Below are 20,455 nucleotides of genomic sequence, written 5' to 3' on the forward strand. Positions count from 1 at the left end.
AATCACTTTCAAAGTATATATTATATAATTTAAATAAAGAAATTGATCCATATTCATTCATCTCAATCCACGCACCACGTCATTAATTTCGTCCAAGGCGGAAGGATATGGAGACATATTACTTTACGTACTGTAGTTCCGGGATTTGGGACTACTTTCCACATTGGAAAACACTGGAGAAGCGTAGGAATACCAAATAGAAACGCACTGCTAACAGGTGCATGACGCAAAACGGAGAACCCTAGTAGTACCAGCTTTGGCGATTTTTACAACCTAAGCAACGCCGTCGGAAAACACTGGACAGAGTTTGTAATGGTACAGACTGATAATAAGGTAAGCCACTCGCTATTGTAATTTAGTCACTGACACTGCACTTGTTGTAGCCAGAGCCATATTTAACATATGGTTAGCTACCTAGCTCGCCAGTTAGGTAACGGTAGCTAGCTAGTGGTTCTGTTATCAAGCAAGCTAGAACTGTACTAGCCAGCCTCCAGGCTTCATGCACGTCCATTGAATCTATCTCTCAAGATTGGCAATGTAGCTAGCTAGCATGTTCTGAACAGCATATTAGCAAACTAAAGTTACGTTAGCTAGCCAATACAATCACGAATCAAAGAATACGTTTATGTCAAGTGATGACGAACGATAAAGGTTTCCATCCATCCAAGTCGTGACATATGGTTGGACTGTAGACATCAATATAATGTGCTAAAATATGTTATTAATAGCCGAAAAAGTAAAAGTTAGCTAGTATGGCGAGTTTATTAACGAGAATTTGTGAACGGTGGCATGAATGATGGCGCTTACTACGTGCGCCTTCACACATGCGTAGTGTACACTTCTACACCTGTTGTAGGCTCGCGGTACATTTTTTTCTTTTTTGGAACTCAGTTGGGATCTCAACTTACTGAGTTACAATATAGAATACATGAGGTGCAATTTGGTTGTGCATCAACAGTTTTCTCTTATTTCAGTCACCTGATAGTCACTCAATTAGCCCATGTCAGCAAAACATTTTTTGATTGGTAAATTAGTCTAGCCAGCTATCTAAACTTGTAGTAATCGTGGTCAAATGAACGACCGGGGGTCCTTATTCAGAATTGTATTAATTGTTTTATTCTGTGTTACAGCATTCAACCCGCATAAAGCATAGTGCATTTAATGTAAAAAATTAAATAAACATTCTCTCCGCCCCATGGCAAAATGAGTAGAATTGCATGAAATTAGTTATAAAATTGCAATTATTATTTCATTTTTTTGTCGAGGGGGGCTGCTAAAATGTTTTGCTCAAGCTGTGGATGGGGAGGGGCCCAAGACAATTTCACATTTGGCCCCAAAAGGCTAGGGTTGGCTCTGACCGCATGTGCAGATATGGATATGGGAACCATGAACAGAGTTACCCATCCCTTGGTCAGGTGCTTGCAGGTTGTGTGTGTAATTTGCATCCTTATTAGCTTACTGTATCTATTAGATGTTTAAAGAGGTGTGAAGTACTTTACTGACATGGTTAAGTATTGATTTGAGGTTGTCATACATGGCTCTGTTTGTTATTGGTGTCTGGTCTGAGCGCCCAGGATGGTTGTATTTAGCCTATGCAATGCAGCAACATCACGTTTATCAGAGGAGATAAAAAAATAAGTCTGACGTCTGTACGTTGGTCCAGTGTGTTGGAAACATCTGCACGTCTCAATACTGAAATGAATGGGGAAGACTGGTACCATGTTACTGGCTCCACCACACACACTGCCTTTGACACCTGAGACCACAGTGTGACTGATGTTGTTGCATACTGTGCTCATTTGGATCAGAGGCAGAGCCTGTTGTTTCCTCAATAGGGAGTGATGTGTTGACATTTAATTTCCCTCTAAGCTCCTTGGAAAGCTGTGGATTTATGGATCTTTCCCCAGAATAGTATTTGGGATTTCAGAGAAAGTGCCATTTCTCATTACCGCGTCACACGTGTCTGTATGTGGGAAAAGTTGTGGGAACTGCTAATGAATAGCTGTGGGAACCTGTGATGGGGCGTGTATGCTACTGTTTGTGTGCGTTTGCGGCGCCAGCATGCCAAAGAGAATGGGGCCTGCTGATCATCATTTAGCTGTTGAGCTCGTGGCAGTTATTCTCTTGCACGTGTGTGTTTCCAATGATATAGCCTGCTGTGACTCACCATTTGCTGACATGACTGGCTGGCTCTGAGGGGACCTGCTGAAAGGAGAGCCAGGGAGTAAGGGGATTGATTTAAGGATTTTGAGCAGAGAACAGGTCACACATACCAGACTCTGCAGCAGGAGAGAGGGAGAGGGCCCATCACAGCACTTCCTTTAAGAGCATTGGGCCAGTAACTGAAAGGCAGATGGTTTGAATCCCAGAGACAACTAGGTGAAAAATCTGTCTGTACCCTTGAGCAAGGCACTTAACCCTAATTGCTCCTGTAAGTTGCTCTGGATAAGAGCATCTGCTAAATGACTAAAATGTAAAATGTAGCTGCCATTTAATAATAAATAAATAAACTTTGTATAGCACCTTTCAATACAAGCAACAAAGTGCTTCACATCATAAAACAACATAAAATAAAAGTACTAACAAAGAAACAGACAGGAGGAAGGAAAAATAAACAAGGTAGGTAATTAGAATCATACATTAAACACATTGTTATAAAAGCGTCTTCAGCAGGGATTTAAAGAGGCACAGAATCTGCAAGCCAGATCTGCTCTGGTGACTCAGAGGGCTCACACACACACACACACACACACACACACACACACACACACAGGGCTCTCCCAGCCTACACAGCAGGATCTTCATTGTGTAAGGTGTGGGTAAACACAGGATAGCCTCACCTTAAAATCTGTCCAGGCATCTCTCTTTATCTTGCTTTCTTCCATAATCCTCTTTAAGAATGTGGAAAAGAGATACATTTGCGCTATAAATGTGACTGTAATACCAATCCAACCAACAATCAATGCCTGTGTCGCCTACTTGTTGCCCTATACCCCCAAAGCAGGACAACCACTGGGACTAGTCTAGGACTGCTCTGGCCAGCCTACAAACCACCAATTTGATTTCTCAAATATCCTCTTCATATGCTGATACTCCCTGTCTGGATGAATGACTGCTTTGTTGCCATGGCGGTTGGCCTGAAACGCTTAGCTGTTTTGCTGGCTGGCTGTAGCTATTTTGCTAATGTAGTCTATGTTTATGAGGAGGTGGTAGTGGGGCTGTTGACTGTGAATGAATGGTCTCTAGGAAGTTGTCTCAGAAGAGCGAGCCTCCTGCTGTTGCTTAATGTTTTCAAGGGGGTCGTGTTGTTGCCGCAATGTTGGTTTTCCGGCGTCTATTTCCATGAAGCTGTCGTCGGTTACCATGATATTGTTGCCGGGAGTGATTGTCACAGTTCAACGAGGTAAACAGGATTGTAAAAGGTCTCCTGGTGTTGTAAAATGCATCCGGAAAGCTTAAAAGTGTGTGTGTCCATTTTCCTTTTTCTGTGTGACATGTGTCCCTACATCACTTCCAGTCAACAAGTCTCTGGCTGTCGCTGATTACAACTTCAATAGGCTAAGTACTGTTAGTTACCATGGACACTGTTACTAGGGCCCATGGGGGATGTTATATGTTTTTGTCATAGGGATTAGAGAACATGACTTGTTGGCTCAGAGGAATGGCAAACAAACATATTCTAGGCTACACAGCTCATAAGACTGATGAGTTGAGTGAGCTTTCCTCCCAACCCAAGATTAAAAGACGACACTCTGTCTCCGGGGGAAACGGTCTCCATGGGTAACCAACCAGGTGTTATTTTGGCCTGTGATGGGGTAACTGCGTTTGCTGTCTGTAAACGCAATCTCAACTCGCTGTGATACAGTGAGGGAAAAAAGTATTTGATCCCCTGCTGATTTTGTACGTTTGCCCACTGACAAAGACATGATCAGTCTATAATTTTAATGGTAGGTTTATTTGAACAGTGAGAGACAGAATAACAACAAAAAAATCCAGAAAAACGCATGTCAAAAATGTTATGAATTGATTAGCATTTTAATGAGGGAAATAAGTATTTGACCCCTCTGCAAAACATGACTTAGTACTTGGTGGCAAAACCCTTGTTGGCAATCAGAGGTCAGACGTTTCTTGTAGTTGGCCACCAGGTTTGCACACATCTCAGGAGGGATTTTGTCCCACTCCTCTTTGCAGATCTTCTCCAAGTTATTAAGGTTTCGAGCCTGACGTTTGGCAACTCGAACCTTCAGCTCCCTCCACAGATTTTCTATGGGATTAAGGTCTGGAGACTGGCTAGGCCACTCCAGGTCCTTAATGTGCTTCTTCTTGAGCCACTCCTTTGTTGCCTTGGCCGTGTGTTTTGGGTCATTGTCATGCTGGAATACCCATCCACAACCCATTTTCAATGCCCTGGCTGAGGGAAGGAGGTTCTCACCCAATATTTGACGGTACATGGCCCGGTCCATCGTCCCTTTGATGCGGTGAAGTTGTCCTGTCCCCTTAGCAGAAAAACACCTCCAAAGCATAATGTTTCCACCTCCATGTTTGACGGTGGGGATGGTGTTCTTGGGGTCATAGGCAGCATTCCTCCTCCTCCAAACACGGCGAGTTGAGTTGATGCCAAAGAGCTCGATTTTGGTCTCATCTGACCACAACACTTTCACCCAGTTCTCCTCTGAATCATTCAGATGTTCATTGGCAAACTTCAGACAGGCCTGTATATGTGCTTTCTTGAGCAGGGGGACCTTGCGGGCGCTGCAGGATTTCAGTCTTTCACGGCGTAGTGTGTTACCAATTGTTTTCTTGGTGACTATGGTCCCAGCTGCCTTGATCATTGACAAGATCCTCCCGTGTAGTTCTGGGCTGATTCCTCACCGTTCTCATGATCATTGCAACTCCACGAGGTGAGATCTTGCATGGAGCCCCAGGCCGAGGGAGACTGACAGTTATTTTGTGTTTCTTCCATTTGCGAATAATCGCACCAACTGTTGTCACCTTCTCACCAAGCTGCTTGGCGATGGTCTTGTAGCCCATTCCAGCCTTGTGTAGGTCTACAATCTTGTCCCTGACATCCTTGGAGAGCTCTTTGGTCTTGGCCATGGTGGAGAGTTTGGAATCTGATTGATTGATTGCTTCTGTGGACAGGTGTCTTTTATACAGGTAACAAGCGGAGATTAGGAGCACTCCCTTTAAGAGTGTGCTCCTAATCTCAGCTCGTTACCTGTATAAAAGACACCTGGGAGCCAGAAATCTTTCTGATTGAGAGGGGGTCAAATACTTATTTCCCTCATTAAAATGCAAATCAATTTATAACATTTTTGACATGCGTTTGTCTGGATTTTTTTGTTGTTATTCTGTCTCTCACTGTTCAAATAAACCTACCATTAAAATTATAGACTGATCATTTCTTTGTCAGTGGGCAAACTTACAAAATCAGCAGGGGATCAAATACTTTTTTCCCTCACTGTAAGTACTGTAATTGCAGGCATGTATTTTCAAAAGTGGACTTAAAAGTAACGAAGTGACTTAAAAAATAAGAATTTATCCAAGGTCTTTACAGGTAATATTGCTGTATTAGGACGTGGATATTTGTGACCCACCATCTGGATTCGGTCCTATGTAGCAACATTTGAAATGTTTTTTTGTTTTTTTACATTGGATAAAAGTAGAGACTCAGGGCTAGAAAATGGTATATGAGACACTGCAGTTGAGGAACAATGGTAAGTAATTCTGCGTTGAAAGTTAATAAACTTGTAACACCACTTTTGAGAAAATGGCCCTTTTTTAATGTTTTGGTACACTTACTGGAGAGCTCTTCTTTGTCTACACCCATTCAGCATCATTTGCACCCTCTTAAGCCTTAGCCCCACCCATCTCTTTAAGGATTCACATGTGAGGCCATGTGCTAAACAGAGTGAGTAGTGTAGTAAACAACCAAAGATTTCAAGAATAAAAGTAGTAGCCTACAATAAGGAAAAACTCCAGGTAAAAATACACTTTCTTGTCCTTGGCCTATATCCTAATCTGACTTTGGTGCAGGTCATGTACTTCACATTACCGTGTCTGGTAAACACACACACACTCTATAAAATAAAATCGAAGTTTATTTGTCACATGCACAGGATACAGAAGGTGTAAACGGTACAGTGAAATGGTTACTGGCATATTTGCATAGTAACAATATCAAAAACAGAAAGTGTCCCAAAAAATATTTTATAATTTTTAGATAGTGCTTACACAGACACAATTGTCTAAATTGATGGGTCATGTGAAATAAATGCTATAACCACCCCCAGCCACACATAGGTAAAGTGGGGAAAAAAAGTATTTAGTCAGCCACCAATTGTGCAAGTTCTCCCACTTAAAAAGATGAGAGGCCTGTAATTTTCATCATAGGTACACATCAACTATGACAGACAAATTGAGATTTTTTTTCTCCAGAAAATCACATTGTAGGATTTCTTATGAATTTATTTGCAAATTATGGTGGAAAATAAGTATTTGGTCACCTACAAACAAGCAAGATTTCTGTCTCTCACAGACCTGTAACTTCTTCTTTAAGAGGCTCCTCTGTCCTCCACTCGTTACCTGTATTAATGGCACCTGTTTGAACTTGTTATCAGTATAAAAGACACCTGTCCACAACCTCAAACAGTCACACTCCAAACTCCACTATGGCCAAGACCAAAGAGCTGTCAAAGGACACCAGAAACAAAATTGTAGACCTGCACCAGGCTGGGAAGACTGAATCTGCAATAGATAAGCAGCTTGGTTTGAAGAAATCAACTGTGGGAGCAATTATTAGGAAATGGAAGACATACAAGACCACTGATAATCTCCCTCGATCTGGGGCTCCACGCAAGATCTCACCCCGTGGGGTCAAAATGATCACAAGAACGGTGAGCAAAAATCCCAGAACCACACGGGGGGACCTAGTGAATGACCTGCAGAGAGCTGGGACCAAAGTAACAAAGCCTACCATCAGTAACACACTACGCCGCCAGGGACTCAAATCCTGCAGTGCCAGACGTGTCCCCCTGCTTAAGCCAGTACATGTCCAGGCCCGTCTGAAGTTTGCTAGAGTGCATTTGGATGATCCAGAAGAGGATTGGGAGAATGTCATATGGTCAGATGAAACCAAATAGAACTTTTTGGTAAAAACTCAACTTGTCGTGTTTGGAGGACAAAGAATGCTGAGTTGCATCCAAAGAACACCATACCTACTGTGAAGCATGGGGGTGGAAACATCATGCTTTGGGGCTGTTTTTCTGCAAAGGGACCAGGACGACTGATCCGTGTAAAGGAAAGAATGAATGGGGCCATGTATCGTGAGATTTTGAGTGAAAACCTCCTTCCATCAGCAAGGGCATTGAAGATGAAACGTGGTTGGGTCTTTCAGCATGACAATGATCCCAAACACACCGCCCGGGCAACGAAGGAGTGGCTTCGTAAGAAGCATTTCAAGGTCCTTGAGTGGCCTAGCCAGTCTCCAGATCTCAACCCCATAGAAAATATTTGGAGGGAGTTGAAAGTCCGTGTTGCCCAGCGACAGCCCCAAAACATCACTGCTCTAGAGGAGATCTGCATGGAGGAATGGGCCAAAATACCAGCAGCAGTGTGTGAAAACCTTGTGAAGACTTACAGAAAACGTTTGACCTGTGTCATTGCCAACAAAGGGTATATAACAAAGTATTGAGAAACTTTTGTTATTGACCAAATACTTATTTTCCACCATAATTTGCAAATAAATTCATTAAAAATCCTACAATGTGATTTTCTGGGGGAAAAAATCTCATTTTGTCTGTCATAGTTGACGTGTACCTATGATGAAAATTACAGGCCTCTCATCTTTTTAAGTGGGAGAACTTGCACAATTGGTGGCTGACTAAATACTTTTTTCCCCCACTGTAAGTGGATGTGTCACCTATTGTCTAGACATGTACACATGTAATCACCCCCAGACACACCTGGCTAACTTGATGGAACATGTAATCATCTGGCGAAGTGGAGTCTTTTTTTGTTTAGACATGTTAGCTAGCTAAACAATGAACCTGCATAATCCTAACTCGTACTACCACCAATACAAACTAATTGTCATAGCTGGAGTATGAATCTGCAGGTACATAAAGCTATCCAACTCGGTTCAATGTTATCTAGCCAACTAACATTGGGCTATAACTAGCAATGCAAATTGATTTCTGATACGAATAATATTACTACACAGATCATACATGTAACATTAGCTAGCGATCCAGCAAGCTAACATTCGCTAGCTAGCTAACAGTACACTTTTAACTTGCAATGAAAACAACTTTCTGACAAAATTAGAAACTTATATCTGAAAATGTAACTAGACTCTTACCCATATACATGGATGAAAGCTTCACGGCAGACTAGAACCATTTAACTCTTGTTTGGCCAGCGTTGTGCCAAGTCATTCCGGTTCACACTGACCGTGTAGCCCATCACAACTTTTTTCCAACTGATATTTGTCAATAGAGCCTGCTAAATTCAGGGCATCAATGTTGTTGAGAAAAGTAGCAAAACTTTTGTAGTTCTCGATGGCTAACGTTATATCTTTCAAAAAAGCAGTGGTAGAAAGGATTATCAACACATACTGAGCAGCTCACGTTATCGACAAAAGCATGCTACATGGCAGACTATTTCCCAACTAATCTCCTGGCATGTCCAGCCCATCCGTTATCTCAGCCAATCATGGCTAGCGGGAAGGTTCCTGTCTTTTTCTGTGGCTAAACCAACTATGCTCGTAATTTACCAATTGTATTCGTATTTACAGATGGCATCAGACTTTGTTATTAAGGCACATAAAACTTCACATGTTCCAGAAGGCATTTCTGCCCCAAAACACATTTTGATAAAAAACTCGTCATGTTTGGAGGACAAAGAATGCTGAGAACACCATACCTACTGTGAAGCATGGGGGTGGAAACATCATGCTTTGGGGCAGTTTTTCTGCAAAGGGACCAGGACGACTGATCCGTGTAAAGGAAAGAATGAATGGGGCCATGTATCGTGATATTTTGAGTGAAAACCTCCTTCCATCAGCAAGGGCATTGAAGATGAAACGTGGCTGGGTCTTTCAGCATGACAATGATCCCAAACACACCGCCCGGGCAACGAAGGAGTGGCTTCGTAAGAAGCATTTCAAGGTCCTGGAGTGGCCTAGCCAGTCTCCAGATCTCAACCCCATAGAAAATCTTTGGAGGGAGTTGAAAGTCCGTGTTGCCCAGCGACAGCCCCAAAACATCACTGCTCTAGAGGAGATCTGCATGGAGGAATGGGCCAAAATACCAGCAACAGTGTGTGAAAACCTTGTGAAGACTTACAGAAAACGTTTGACCTGTGTCATTGCCAACAAAGGGTATATAACAAAGTATTGAGAAACTTTTGTTATTGACCAAATACTTATTTTCCACCATAATTTGCAAATAAATTCATAAAAAATCCTACAATGTGATTTTCTGGATTTTTTTCCCTCAATTTGTCTGTCATAGTTGACGTGTACCTATGATGAAAATTACAGGCCTCTCTCATCTTTTTAAGTGGGAGAACTTGCACAATTGGTGGCTGACTAAATACTTTTTTTCCCCACTGTATGTTGTTTTTATTCAAATATGTAAAAACATTTTTACTAAAGTAAAATTGTATAAAATGACCCGGATTTAGTCCGGACGCATTTTGGTACTGAGAATTTAGGGTGAAAATGTACAAAATTCAGGCAAATATACAAGTACAGTGCATTCGGAAAGTATTCAGACCCCCCCATTTTATGTTACAGCCTTATTCTAAGACAGATTGATTTTTTTCCTCAATCTACACACAATACCCCATAATGACAAAGCGAAAACAGGTTTTTTGAAGTTTTTGCTCAAAAACAAACAAAACATATTTAGAAATTGGCTGAAAAGCCTAAAGCACTTTATGCAATACCTGGCATGAGCTAAATGCTAAACTAAAGACAAGGAAGTTGTCTTATGCTGAAAAATACCTAATCAGGGAAGTAAAGAGGTTATTTCCCTCCTGTTCTTATAGAGGTAGTTTCCCAGAATTAGGCCTACTTGAATCCCTTGTACCTACCTCAGGTAGGGTGGTGTACATATTAAGCCCACCAAAATATAAGTTTAGACATTTCTAACGTATACAGCCCTAATTTTCATTTAAAAAAGTGAAGATAATATTAATCTCTCGAAGTTTTAGGACTATAGGTCAATGTGTGAAAACAAGATGCTACAAGAAATATTTGATAATATGAAAAGTCTGGAGTGGGTGTAATGGGTACCAAATGTACCCTTTAGGCCCATGGGTGTTCCAAATAAGCCCACCTCTTAAATAATCCATTTGAATTAATTTCCAAATGTTAATTTACAAACTGACATTTCTTTATGTAAGATTAAATTATAATCATCTCCCCTAAACTCATTAAAATCAATTGATCATTACTATTCATCATGAAAGTAGCATTCCATAACAGGGAGGTAGGTGTCCAATCGTATCCACAGAGATCAATTTGGGACCAAGCTTTTGTTCTTGCCAACCAGTACACACCTGATTCAACTAATCATAGACTTCAATCAAGACTTGATTAGTTGAATCAGGTGTGTTACTGCTTGGTTAGAACAAAACCCTGCACCGTCACCGGCCCTCTGTGGATAAGACGCCATGCACAAAAGACCATAACACAAATGACTTTTAATTAATTATCTGAAAGCTGGTTCACATTACTCATAGAATATTTGGAAACCAATTGTCTGGGATATAAATATACACTATATATTACAATATTATGCAAAGTTAGTATTGATGATATTGAACAATATTTATTTATATCCATTTACATTCTGTATACAGAGGGTGATTTTTGTGATACTGTACCCTTTAAGCCCACCTGAGATAAATGTCAAATTTTACAAAAATTGCATCTATGTATAACAATGCAAGGTTCATTTAACAGTAAAATAAGACAAAATGCATAAAAACAATTAGCTGTGAGTTCTATTATATTGTTGTGGTTTACAGAGTTCTGTTGCTACTGTATTGACTGTGACGTGGTACAACTGCTAGCATGAAAAAGCCATATTTTCAATTGGTAAGCAATAGTAATTAATACCCATGTATTTTGCTATCATGTGCATATCAACACATTCATCTCTTAATTTTACATTAAGTATGATCACTTATCTGAGGAGGTACTACAAATATCTGAAAAATGTGTTTATCTGAGAGTCACCTAATGTTTTTGCAGCTTTGAAATAGGCCACTAGTAGGAACATACACAACTGTCCATAACTTAATAATAAAACATCTGAGTAAAAACTGGTATGGATACAACAACCACATTAACTGATTGAAACATTAAATAGCAGAAAATGATTATTTTTTTCTTTGAATCCATAATGGAAGTGGGCTTAATGGGTACACTTACCTTAACTGCTGTTCATCCAAATGCACTGAGTTCAAGTGCTACTGCCAGCTAGTCTTTTTAGTAGATTAGTTACATTTGACCTATTTCTGACAAGAAATAGCCTATAAGTGGAATGCCCAGAACTATTCTACTAGTGGAAGGTATTGGTGAAGATGGGGCTTGCTTTGTAATTAGTTTATGTAGGCCATTGTATTACCCCCCCACCCCACTCCCTGAGGAGCTAGGCATGTCATGAGTTTACTTTTAAGACAATAACACTCATAGTGTGTGTGGGAGAAGTCAAGGGAGGGCAATATTTACAGTATGTAGAGCAGCAGCCATGGTCACGTTGCCATGATTATTGCATGAGAACAGTTGGTGCTTCAGGGAGTTTTATCCCTCTTTCTCCCTCCTTCACATACCCCCCGCTTTCTTTCTTTCTTTCATTCTCCCACTCTTGCTCTGATTATCGGTTCTTCCTCCTTCTCTCTCAATTCAATCTCTTTCCTCATCTGGTCTCTCTCTCCATCCTGACCTCCCTCTTGTTCTATCAGTTTTGATCCTGGCTACATGGTGCAGGAATAAGTAATGTGAGTCTCTTCTGTTTTGTTTGTTTTCAATAAGGAAGAGGTGTGTGTGTACCCTGTGTGTGTGAGAGAGGCTGTTGCTCCAGTAGTACTGTTGCTTCACATGGAGAAGGGTAAAGCTCTTATTGTGTGCTCTGTCTACTGGTAATGTGTTTGAACTGACCCCTCCTTACTAGGGGAGGGAAGATTTGATTATGAAAGGATGTACTGATGATGGATACCTTGCTACATGCAATTGAAGACCAAACTGAACATGCAAGAGCTTTTCTGCCACTCTTGGATTCAAAAAGGAGTTCACTAAAGGGGTCTAATCTTTGGGACCTTACAGTGTGAGAGACGGAGACCCATTTAAGTTACTGGCTCAGATAGGTAATTTGTCTGTGTTGTGTTTTCTCCTTCCAGAGTCGGTGCTAGTATCTGTTGATCTCCCTCCTTTCCCAGAGTGGCTGTCTACACCAACACACTCCTCATTCATTCTGCTCTCCTCCAGCATGTCAGGTAAGGGCTCCCATCCCTCTCTTCCCCTCCTCCCTCAATCTCTCTGTCCTCTCCCTTTTCTTTCCCTTATGCTTCCCCCTTCTTGTAGTGCTTTTGATTATCCTTCTGCCAGTTTCTCCTCTCATCCCACTCTCATTTTCTGTTCCGTCTTTCTCTCAAACTCTGTCAGTCTATTCTCATTCAGTCCTCTCTCATCCCACCTCACCCCTTTCCATTCATGTTTTTTCTCTTGACCTTCTATTCTCTTTCTGTCCCTCACATTATTTGATTCTCTCCATCAGTTCCTCCTCTCACAGTACCTCATCCACCTCTTCTATCTCCCTGTCAGTTCCTCCTCTCACAGTACTCTCATTCATCTCTTCGATCGCCCTCTTCTCTCATATTCCTTCCCCCTCTCTGTGTTCCAGGTGGTTACACTCCGGCCCCTGGGGGCCCCTTCTCAGCCCTGACCTCCAGTATGTGGCCCCAGGACATCCTGGCCAAGTACTATCAGGTATGGACTGACCTGACAGAACCGAGATCTTGGTACTGCTGGGTTAACACTGAGGAGAGGGAGCCTCTAGCTTAGTACTGTGGTTGTCTAGGCTATTTCTGGATTCATTGAATGTGAAAGTTTTTACCACTCAGCACATATTCATATTTTTTGCCATTCATTCTTGTTTGCACACATTGACCTATAAAATTACTGCTGAACTCCGTTGGTCTCAAGGTCTGATTTGTATCAAATTACACATCGTTTTCATATCTCAGGTCAGGCACTGTATCAAAGGGTTGCCATCTTACTGATCTTGTCCCCCTCTGCTGTGGATAATCAATCTAAAAGCATCTGTTCTGCTATTTACTGTAGTAAGCCCTTAGTTTGTCGTGATTTATCTTGTGCTTTAACATAATATGCCATGGAACTCTTTGTTGACTGCTCTTGTTGTCTCTGTTTACAGAAGGACCCAACAGAGGAGGCTGAACCGCAGTATGATGAGTTTGGCTTCAGGCTGGACAGTGAAGGTAGGAACACGCATTAGTTGCTTTTATTTATTCTGTATTTCAGGCAAAGGCATTTCTCACAAAGCTAATATTAGACCTGAGGAGAAAATATCAGAGAATATCTATTAATGGACCCCCCCAGAGGAAGTTGCGGCCACTATTTTGACCTAACTTCCTGTCCTAGAGAGGACATGCACATTTAGGTTCCACCTCCGAAAAATGATGAAGGCTACTTATACATATTCACAAATTGGGTGTGGGAATTTCCATGATTTAACATCAACAAATATGGCATTGACAGCTGTCAGTGTACCTAGCTAGCATGCTAACCTTATCTAGCTAGCTGGCTATCTTGCTAACCTTATCTAGCTAGTTAATGTTATCTGTTGTTGCTGGTTTTCTTTTTTAACTACACCGTATTCAAAAGATTAGCCTGCTGGCTCTATGGCTGGTTCTGCAGCTGGATTTGTCATAAGCATTGATTTAGGGAAAACTTCTCCACAGATGGAAACCACTGGCCTATCTTTGACTTCACCATCTATTGTTATCTCCATAGTTGTGGCATCTTCCATAAATTGCGTTCGCAAATCCGCCATTGAAATTGTTAGAAAAAATAAGATGAAGCTCCGGTAATATGGATAACTATTGAAAGATAGCTGGGGTGTTTAACCTTTAGGCACAGCAATGGCTGTACAGTTACAGTATGCAATGTGTGATCAATTCAATGCCGGTGACCTGCACTGATTGCCCAAATCCTATTGACCTGTTGCTGATATTGTAGATGTAGTCCACTGTAAAGGAACTGAGACACCGCTGAACACTGGGGCTGTTGTTGGGCCCATGTCTAATGGGTTAACCAACGTTTTGCTCTAATCTCGTTGAAGGTGTACACACAGATGTTTGTTGACCTTTTGGTGAAGTGGTAGAATTCATTGAAAGGGGAGGACAGTGGAAGCAGATCTTTGGTGGAGGGGGAGAAACCATTGAAACGGGAGGATAGGGGAAGCAGACGTTTGGAGGGGGAGAAACTATTGAAACAGGGGAGGACAGGGGAAGCAGACTGAGTGCCAAAGTAACAGGAAGGTAGGGGTATAACACTGAACTACAATAACTGAAGTTGAACACCATCTCTCTCTCCTTCCCCTTCTCCCCATCTCCCTCCTTCTCCCTCTCGCCCTCCCCCCTCCTCCAGATGGTGTAGAGCCAGAGCCGAGGCCAGAGCCCCAGAGAGAGGACCCCCAGCAGAGGCTGCGCTGGCAGGCCCACCTGGAGTTCACCCACAACCACACCGTAGGAGACCTGACCTGGGACCTCATCTCCCCTGTCCTGCCCCGCTCTGAACGCCTCCGCTCCCTGGTGCTGGGTGGCATACCACACAGCATGAGACCACAGGTAAGGGGGCCTAGAGGGGTAAAACAAAGGGAAAAGGCAGAATGAGACCACAGACTGGTAAGGGGAGGTAAAGTGGTCAGAGGGCCAACTCCTACTACGGTATATAACCTGATTCAGAGATGTCTGTTGTCTCTCACTCCCCCCCCCCCCCCCCTCTGGTCGTGCTAGTTGTGGATGCGTCTGTCTGGAGCTCTGCAGAAGAAGAGGACTACAGAGATCTCCTACAAAGAGATCGTTAAGAACAGCACCAACGACGAGACCACTGCTGCCAAACAGGTACTGGATGCTGAGGTACTGTACATCCAGATGACTCCAGGTGGAGGGTTGGAATGGTACTTATGTCGTAAGATGTTTGTCTCTCCCTTGATGAAAATCTGTGATGGAGGATCAAACGTTGTTAACCCTCCATCTCTTCCCCCTCTCTCAGATAGAGAAGGACCTGTTGCGGACCATGCCCTCCAACGCGTGTTTCTGCAGCCTGCAGAGTGTGGGTGTTCCCAGGCTGAGGCGGGTACTGCGGGGCCTGGCATGGCTCTACCCAGACATCGGCTACTGCCAGGGCACAGGCATGGTGAGGAGGACCTTCACTGTACTCTGTGTTGTTACGGTCTATACACTTTTCTCTGGCTGGCAAAGACCTGGCATATTACCATACAGGTCCCTTTCAGAAAAGGTTTTCCTGCATTTTTTAAGAACCTCTCACTCTCTCCCGCCTCCTTCCTCTTCTGCACTTTTTAAATAGTAATTTGATCATGTGTTCTTGATGAACTCTTTAATCTAGGGAGTTTGTAATACCTCTACTGTCATTTGGATTTGTATACTTTTGTATGTGTCCAGTATGTATTTTCACTGCAACCGAATTGCCCTATGGGGACAACAAAGATCTAATCTATTCTGTTCCTTTTCTTCACCCTCTCCCCATCCCCAGGTGGTGTCATGCCTGCTGCTGTTCCTGGAGGAGGAGGACGTGCTGTGGATGATGTGTGCCCTGATCGAGGACCTGCTGCCCCCCTCCTACTTCTCCTCCACCCTGCTGGGGGTCCAGACGGACCAGAGGGTCCTCAGACAGCTCATAGTCCAGTACCTACCAAGCCTGGACAGGCTTCTGCAGGAGCACGACATCGGTGAGAGATAGGGGGTTCTTTACACCAACACTCACACTTATCTTTTCCTACTTTGCTGGTAGCTACTTTATTGAGGGAAAAGGTACTGTGACTATGTGGTTGTCTCACCTAGCTATTTTAAGATTAATGCACTTACTGTAAGTCGCTCTGGATAAGAGCGTCCGCTAAATGACTAAAATGTAAATCTAAAAATGTGCATAGGGATCTACTACCCAAGGGGAGCTATAGTTGGGAGAGGGGGGGATAGAGGAGACTGGGGTTAGAGAGGTGTGTTGGAGAGGGATGAGGAGGGGAAACTGCAATAACGAGGTATTTAAAGTCTAGTGGTTAAAGGCCACAAACATTGCTAAGAATGCCAGGTGGAGTGTAGGAGACCAACCTGCCTGTATGTCCTAACCTTTACCCTCCCCTCCTCCCCCAGAGTTGTCTCTGATCACGCTGCACTGGTTCCTGACGTCGTTTGCCAGTGTGGTGGACATCCGCATCCTGCTGAGGATCTGGGACCTGCTGTTCTACCAGGGCTCTGTGGTCCTCTTCCAGGTCACACTGGGCATGCTCAAGATCAAGGTGGGATAGTTGTTACTCTCTGACTGATTGGCTGGCTGGTTGCTGGTTTGATTTTAAACCAACCCCTATCCCATAGACCTGTGTAGATCAGAAAGGATTGGATAGGTATGAAATCGGGGCAGCAGGTAGCTTAGTGGTTAAGAGCGTTGTGCCAGTAACCGAAAGGTTGCTGGTTCTAATCCCCGAGCCGACTAGGTGAAAAATATGTCTGTGCCCTTGAGCAAGGCACTTAACCCTAATTGTTCCTATAAGTCGCTCTGGATAAGAGCGTCTGCTAAATGACTAAAAAATAAAAAAATAAAATAATATGGTAATAACTCCACCTCTCTCTGATGAGCTTGAAATGTATTTTTCTTACTACATCTATCCAACACTTTCAGATCTACAGGCCTACAAGTGTCTTGGGGATTTGGGATTGGTCATTCCCCTATTTAACCCTCTCCTTTCCCCCCTACAGGAGGTTGACCTTCTCCTCTCTCCCCTACAGGAGGAGGAGCTGGTGTCCTCTGAGAACTCGGCGTCCATCTTCAACACGCTGTCCGACCTGCCCAGCCAACTGGGTGACGGGGCTGCAGTACTGGGGGAGGCCATGAGGCTGGCAGGGGCGCTGTCCCAGGACACGCTGGAGGCCCAGAGGAACAAACACCTGGCCTACATCCTCAACGAGCAGGCCCAGCTCAACACCAACAACTCCCACACACTCAACACCAACCTCAATAAGGTGAGTGGTCTGATAGTAGAAGTGTGTGTGATAGCATGTCTAACCAGAGTGTGTCTATAGGTTGTGAGGAGACAGTCGTTACGTAGGAAGTCCACTCTGAGCTCTCTGTTGTGGGGTGAGGACGAGGCGGAGGTGCTCAAGTCTAAGAACATCAAGCAGACAGAGCTGGTAGCAGCGCTCCGAGAGGCCATCACCCGCACCGCTGAACACTTCCACTGTCTGGACCCCCAACACACCAGCACTGTGAGTCTCATTAATAAATCAGATTACTGAATCAATTCACTGAATCATATAATTGAATACTTCCCCTGTCTGGACCCCTGACACAGCAGCACCGTGAGTCATGTTACCTAACAATTATGAGCTAATTTGATTAGATGAATCTATGTCCCTCCCTCTCTCGCCTTCTCTTCATCTCTCTCTGTCCCTCCTCCTCTCAGGACCTGACTCCAGACTACTCCATGGAGAGCCACCAGAGAGACCATGAGAACTTCCTGGTTGTGTCTCGTAACCGACGGAGACGGGCCAAAGCCCTGCTGGACTTTGAGCGCCATGACGACGACGAACTGGGCTTCAGGAAGAACGACATCATCACGGTGAGTGGACAGAACACATACATGTAACGGAGTTAAGAACGTGCTGTGAGCTCAATCCACAGCTAGCTTTAAATGTTGACATGTATTTGTACAGCTCAATCTGTTGGTAAATTGTCAAGGAGGGTGGTCACGTGTGTTTGTGAGCAGAGGATTACTAGTTGTAGCCGGTATGGGACAGTGGAGGAAGCTAGACTGTTAGCTGCACGCTGACGTCAGTTTCACAAACACAGTGCGAAAAATGTATGTGAAAACATACATGTAAAAAACAACAACAAAGGGACTAACTCTCACTCCTCCATCTCATCCCTCTGTTTTACTCTCTCAGATCTTTTCCCAGAAGGATGAGCACTGTTGGGTGGGAGAGCTCAATGGGCTGAGAGGTGAGTGGAATGTCCATCTCTATCCCAATCTCCCCTCCACACATCCTGTAGAATGTCCATCTCTATCCCAATCTCCCCTCCACACATCCTGTAGAATGTCCATCTCTATCCCAATCTCCCCTCCACACATCCTGTAGCATGTCCATCTCTATCCCAATCTCCCCTCCACACATCCTGTAGAATGTCCATCTCTATCCCAATCTCCCCTCCACACATTCTGTAGAATGTCCATCTCTATCCCAATCTCCCCTCCACACATCCTGTAGCATGTCCATCTCTATCCCAATCTCCCCTCCACGATTTTCTAACACTAGGGAACCTTCTATCTCATGATCTGTTGTTCTCTTGCTCCAGGTTGGTTTCCAGCCAAGTTCGTGGAGATCCTCGATGAGCGGAGCAAAGAGGTTTGTCAGTGAATTATTGTATAGTCAAAGTCTAGTAAAAACGGATTTAAATTTGTCAGTGCTCTTTTAGTGGATATATACAGTCTATGGTGTTGTCAGTTTGTCTAACTCCAGTACTCACATAATTAATCTATGGTTGTCTGTTGTCTCCAGTACTCACAGAATTAACTGGTCTGTTGTCCCCAGTACTGCCAGTATTAACTGGTCTGTTGTCCCCAGTACTGCCAGTATTAACTGGTCTGTTGTCCCCAGTACTGCCAGTATTAACTGGTCTGTTGTCCCCAGTACTCTCTGGCGGGTGATGACTCGGTGACGGAGGCGGTGACAGACCTGGTCAGAGGGACGTTGTGTCCTGCCCTGAAGGCCATCTTCCAACACGGCCTGAAGAAACCCTCCATACTGGGAGGACCCTGCCACCCCTGGCTCTTCTTAGAGGAGGTAGGAGAGAGAGGGTGTGGGTGTCTGTCAGTCTGTGCTATACCTGACTGTTCTTTGGTCTGTTTTCTCTCCTCAGGCAGCCAGTAGAGAGGTGGAGAGGGACTTTAACTCAGTCTACTCCAGACTGGTGCTGTGTAAGACATACAGGTAACTTAAAAAGAGAGACACACACACCTCTGTACCATATGAACAGCTATGATTCCTACACAGTTGTCTTAGTTGTGTGGTGCAGTCCATCAGTTCTCCCCCTCTCTCTCTCTCACTCCCCCCCTCTCTCTCTCACTCCCCCCCCCCTCTCTCTCTCACTCCCCCCCTCTCTCTCTCACTCCCCCCCTCTCTCTCTCACTCCCCCCCTCTCTCTCTCACTCCCCCCCTCTCTCTCTCACCCCCCCCTCTCTCACCCCCCCCCTCTCTCACCCCCCCCTCTCTCTCACCCCCCCCCCTCTCACTCTCCCCCCTCTCTCTCACTCCCCCCCTCTCTCACCCCCCCTCTCTCTCACTCCCCCCCTCTCTCTCACTCCCCCCCTCTCTCACCCCCCCCCTCTCTCACCCCCCCTCTCTCACCCCCCCCCTCTCTCACCCCCCCTCTCTCACCCCCCCTCTCTCTCACCCCCCCCTCTCTCTCACACCCCCCTCTTCTCTCTCACACCCCCCCTCTTCTCTCTCACACCCCCCTCTTCTCTCTCACTCCCCCCCTCTTCTCTCTCACTCCCCCCCTCTTCTCTCTCACTCCCCCCCATCTCTCTCACTCCCCCCCATCTCTCTCACTCCCCCCCATCTCTCTCACTCCCCCCCATCTCTCTCACTCCCCCCCATCTCTCTCACTCCCCCCCTCTCTCACCCCCCCTCTCTCACCCCCCCTCTCTCTCACCCCCCTCTCTCTCACCCCCCCCTCTCTCACTCCCCCCCTCTCTCACCCCCCCCTCTCTCTTACTCCCCCCCTCTCTCACTCCCCCCCCTCTCACTCCCCCCCCCTCTCACTCCCCCCCCATCTCTCTCACTCCCCCCCTCTCTCTCTCACTCCCCCCTCTCTCTCTCACTCCCCCCCTCTCTCCCCCCTCTCTCACTCCCCCCCTCTCTCTCTCCACTCCCCCCCCTCTCTCTCTCTCCCCCCTCCTCTCTTTCCCCCTCCCCCTCTCTCCCCCTCCCCCCCCTCCTCCCCCTCCTCTCTTTCCCCCTCCCCCTCTCTCCCCCTCCCCCCCCTCCTCCCCCTCTCTCCCCCCTCCTCCCCTCTCTCCCCCCTCCTCCCCCTCTCTCCCCCTCCCCCTCCTCCCCCTCTCCCTCCCCCTCCCCCTCTCTCCCCCTCCCCCCCTCTCTCCCCCTCCCCTCCCCCCCTCTCTCTCCCCCT

The 20,455-nt window shown here is 44.9% G+C and overlaps 1 protein-coding gene across 4 annotated transcripts; it reads left to right on the plus strand.

The window, feature by feature from the left end:
* The first annotated feature begins 231 nt into the window (after positions 1–231).
* On the plus strand, positions 232–19,269 carry LOC311123729 (small G protein signaling modulator 3-like). Of its 4 annotated transcripts, none has more exons than XM_084197964.1 (16): positions 232–333; positions 12,409–12,504; positions 12,912–12,997; positions 13,443–13,506; positions 14,678–14,877; positions 15,046–15,168; positions 15,305–15,448; positions 15,806–16,001; positions 16,423–16,568; positions 17,026–17,289; positions 17,350–17,532; positions 17,730–17,885; positions 18,211–18,265; positions 18,620–18,669; positions 18,955–19,107; positions 19,184–19,269. In XM_084197964.1, exons 2-16 carry the CDS (start codon positions 12,498–12,500, stop codon positions 19,256–19,258), a joined length of 1,902 nt encoding a protein of 633 aa, XP_084054090.1. In that variant the 5' UTR covers positions 232–333; positions 12,409–12,497; the 3' UTR covers positions 19,259–19,269. The 4 variants fall into 4 exon arrangements, with proteins under 4 accessions (XP_084054090.1, XP_084054092.1, XP_084054091.1 ...); XM_084197966.1 differs by having other exon boundaries at positions 17,056–17,289; XM_084197965.1 differs by having other exon boundaries at positions 15,046–15,153.
* The last annotated feature ends 1,186 nt before the right edge of the window (positions 19,270–20,455 follow it).

The sequence above is a fragment of the Coregonus lavaretus genome (genome assembly GCF_964263955.1).
Source record: "Coregonus lavaretus genome assembly, contig: HAP1_SCAFFOLD_3283, whole genome shotgun sequence".
Classification (NCBI taxonomy): domain Eukaryota; kingdom Metazoa; phylum Chordata; class Actinopteri; order Salmoniformes; family Salmonidae; genus Coregonus; species Coregonus lavaretus.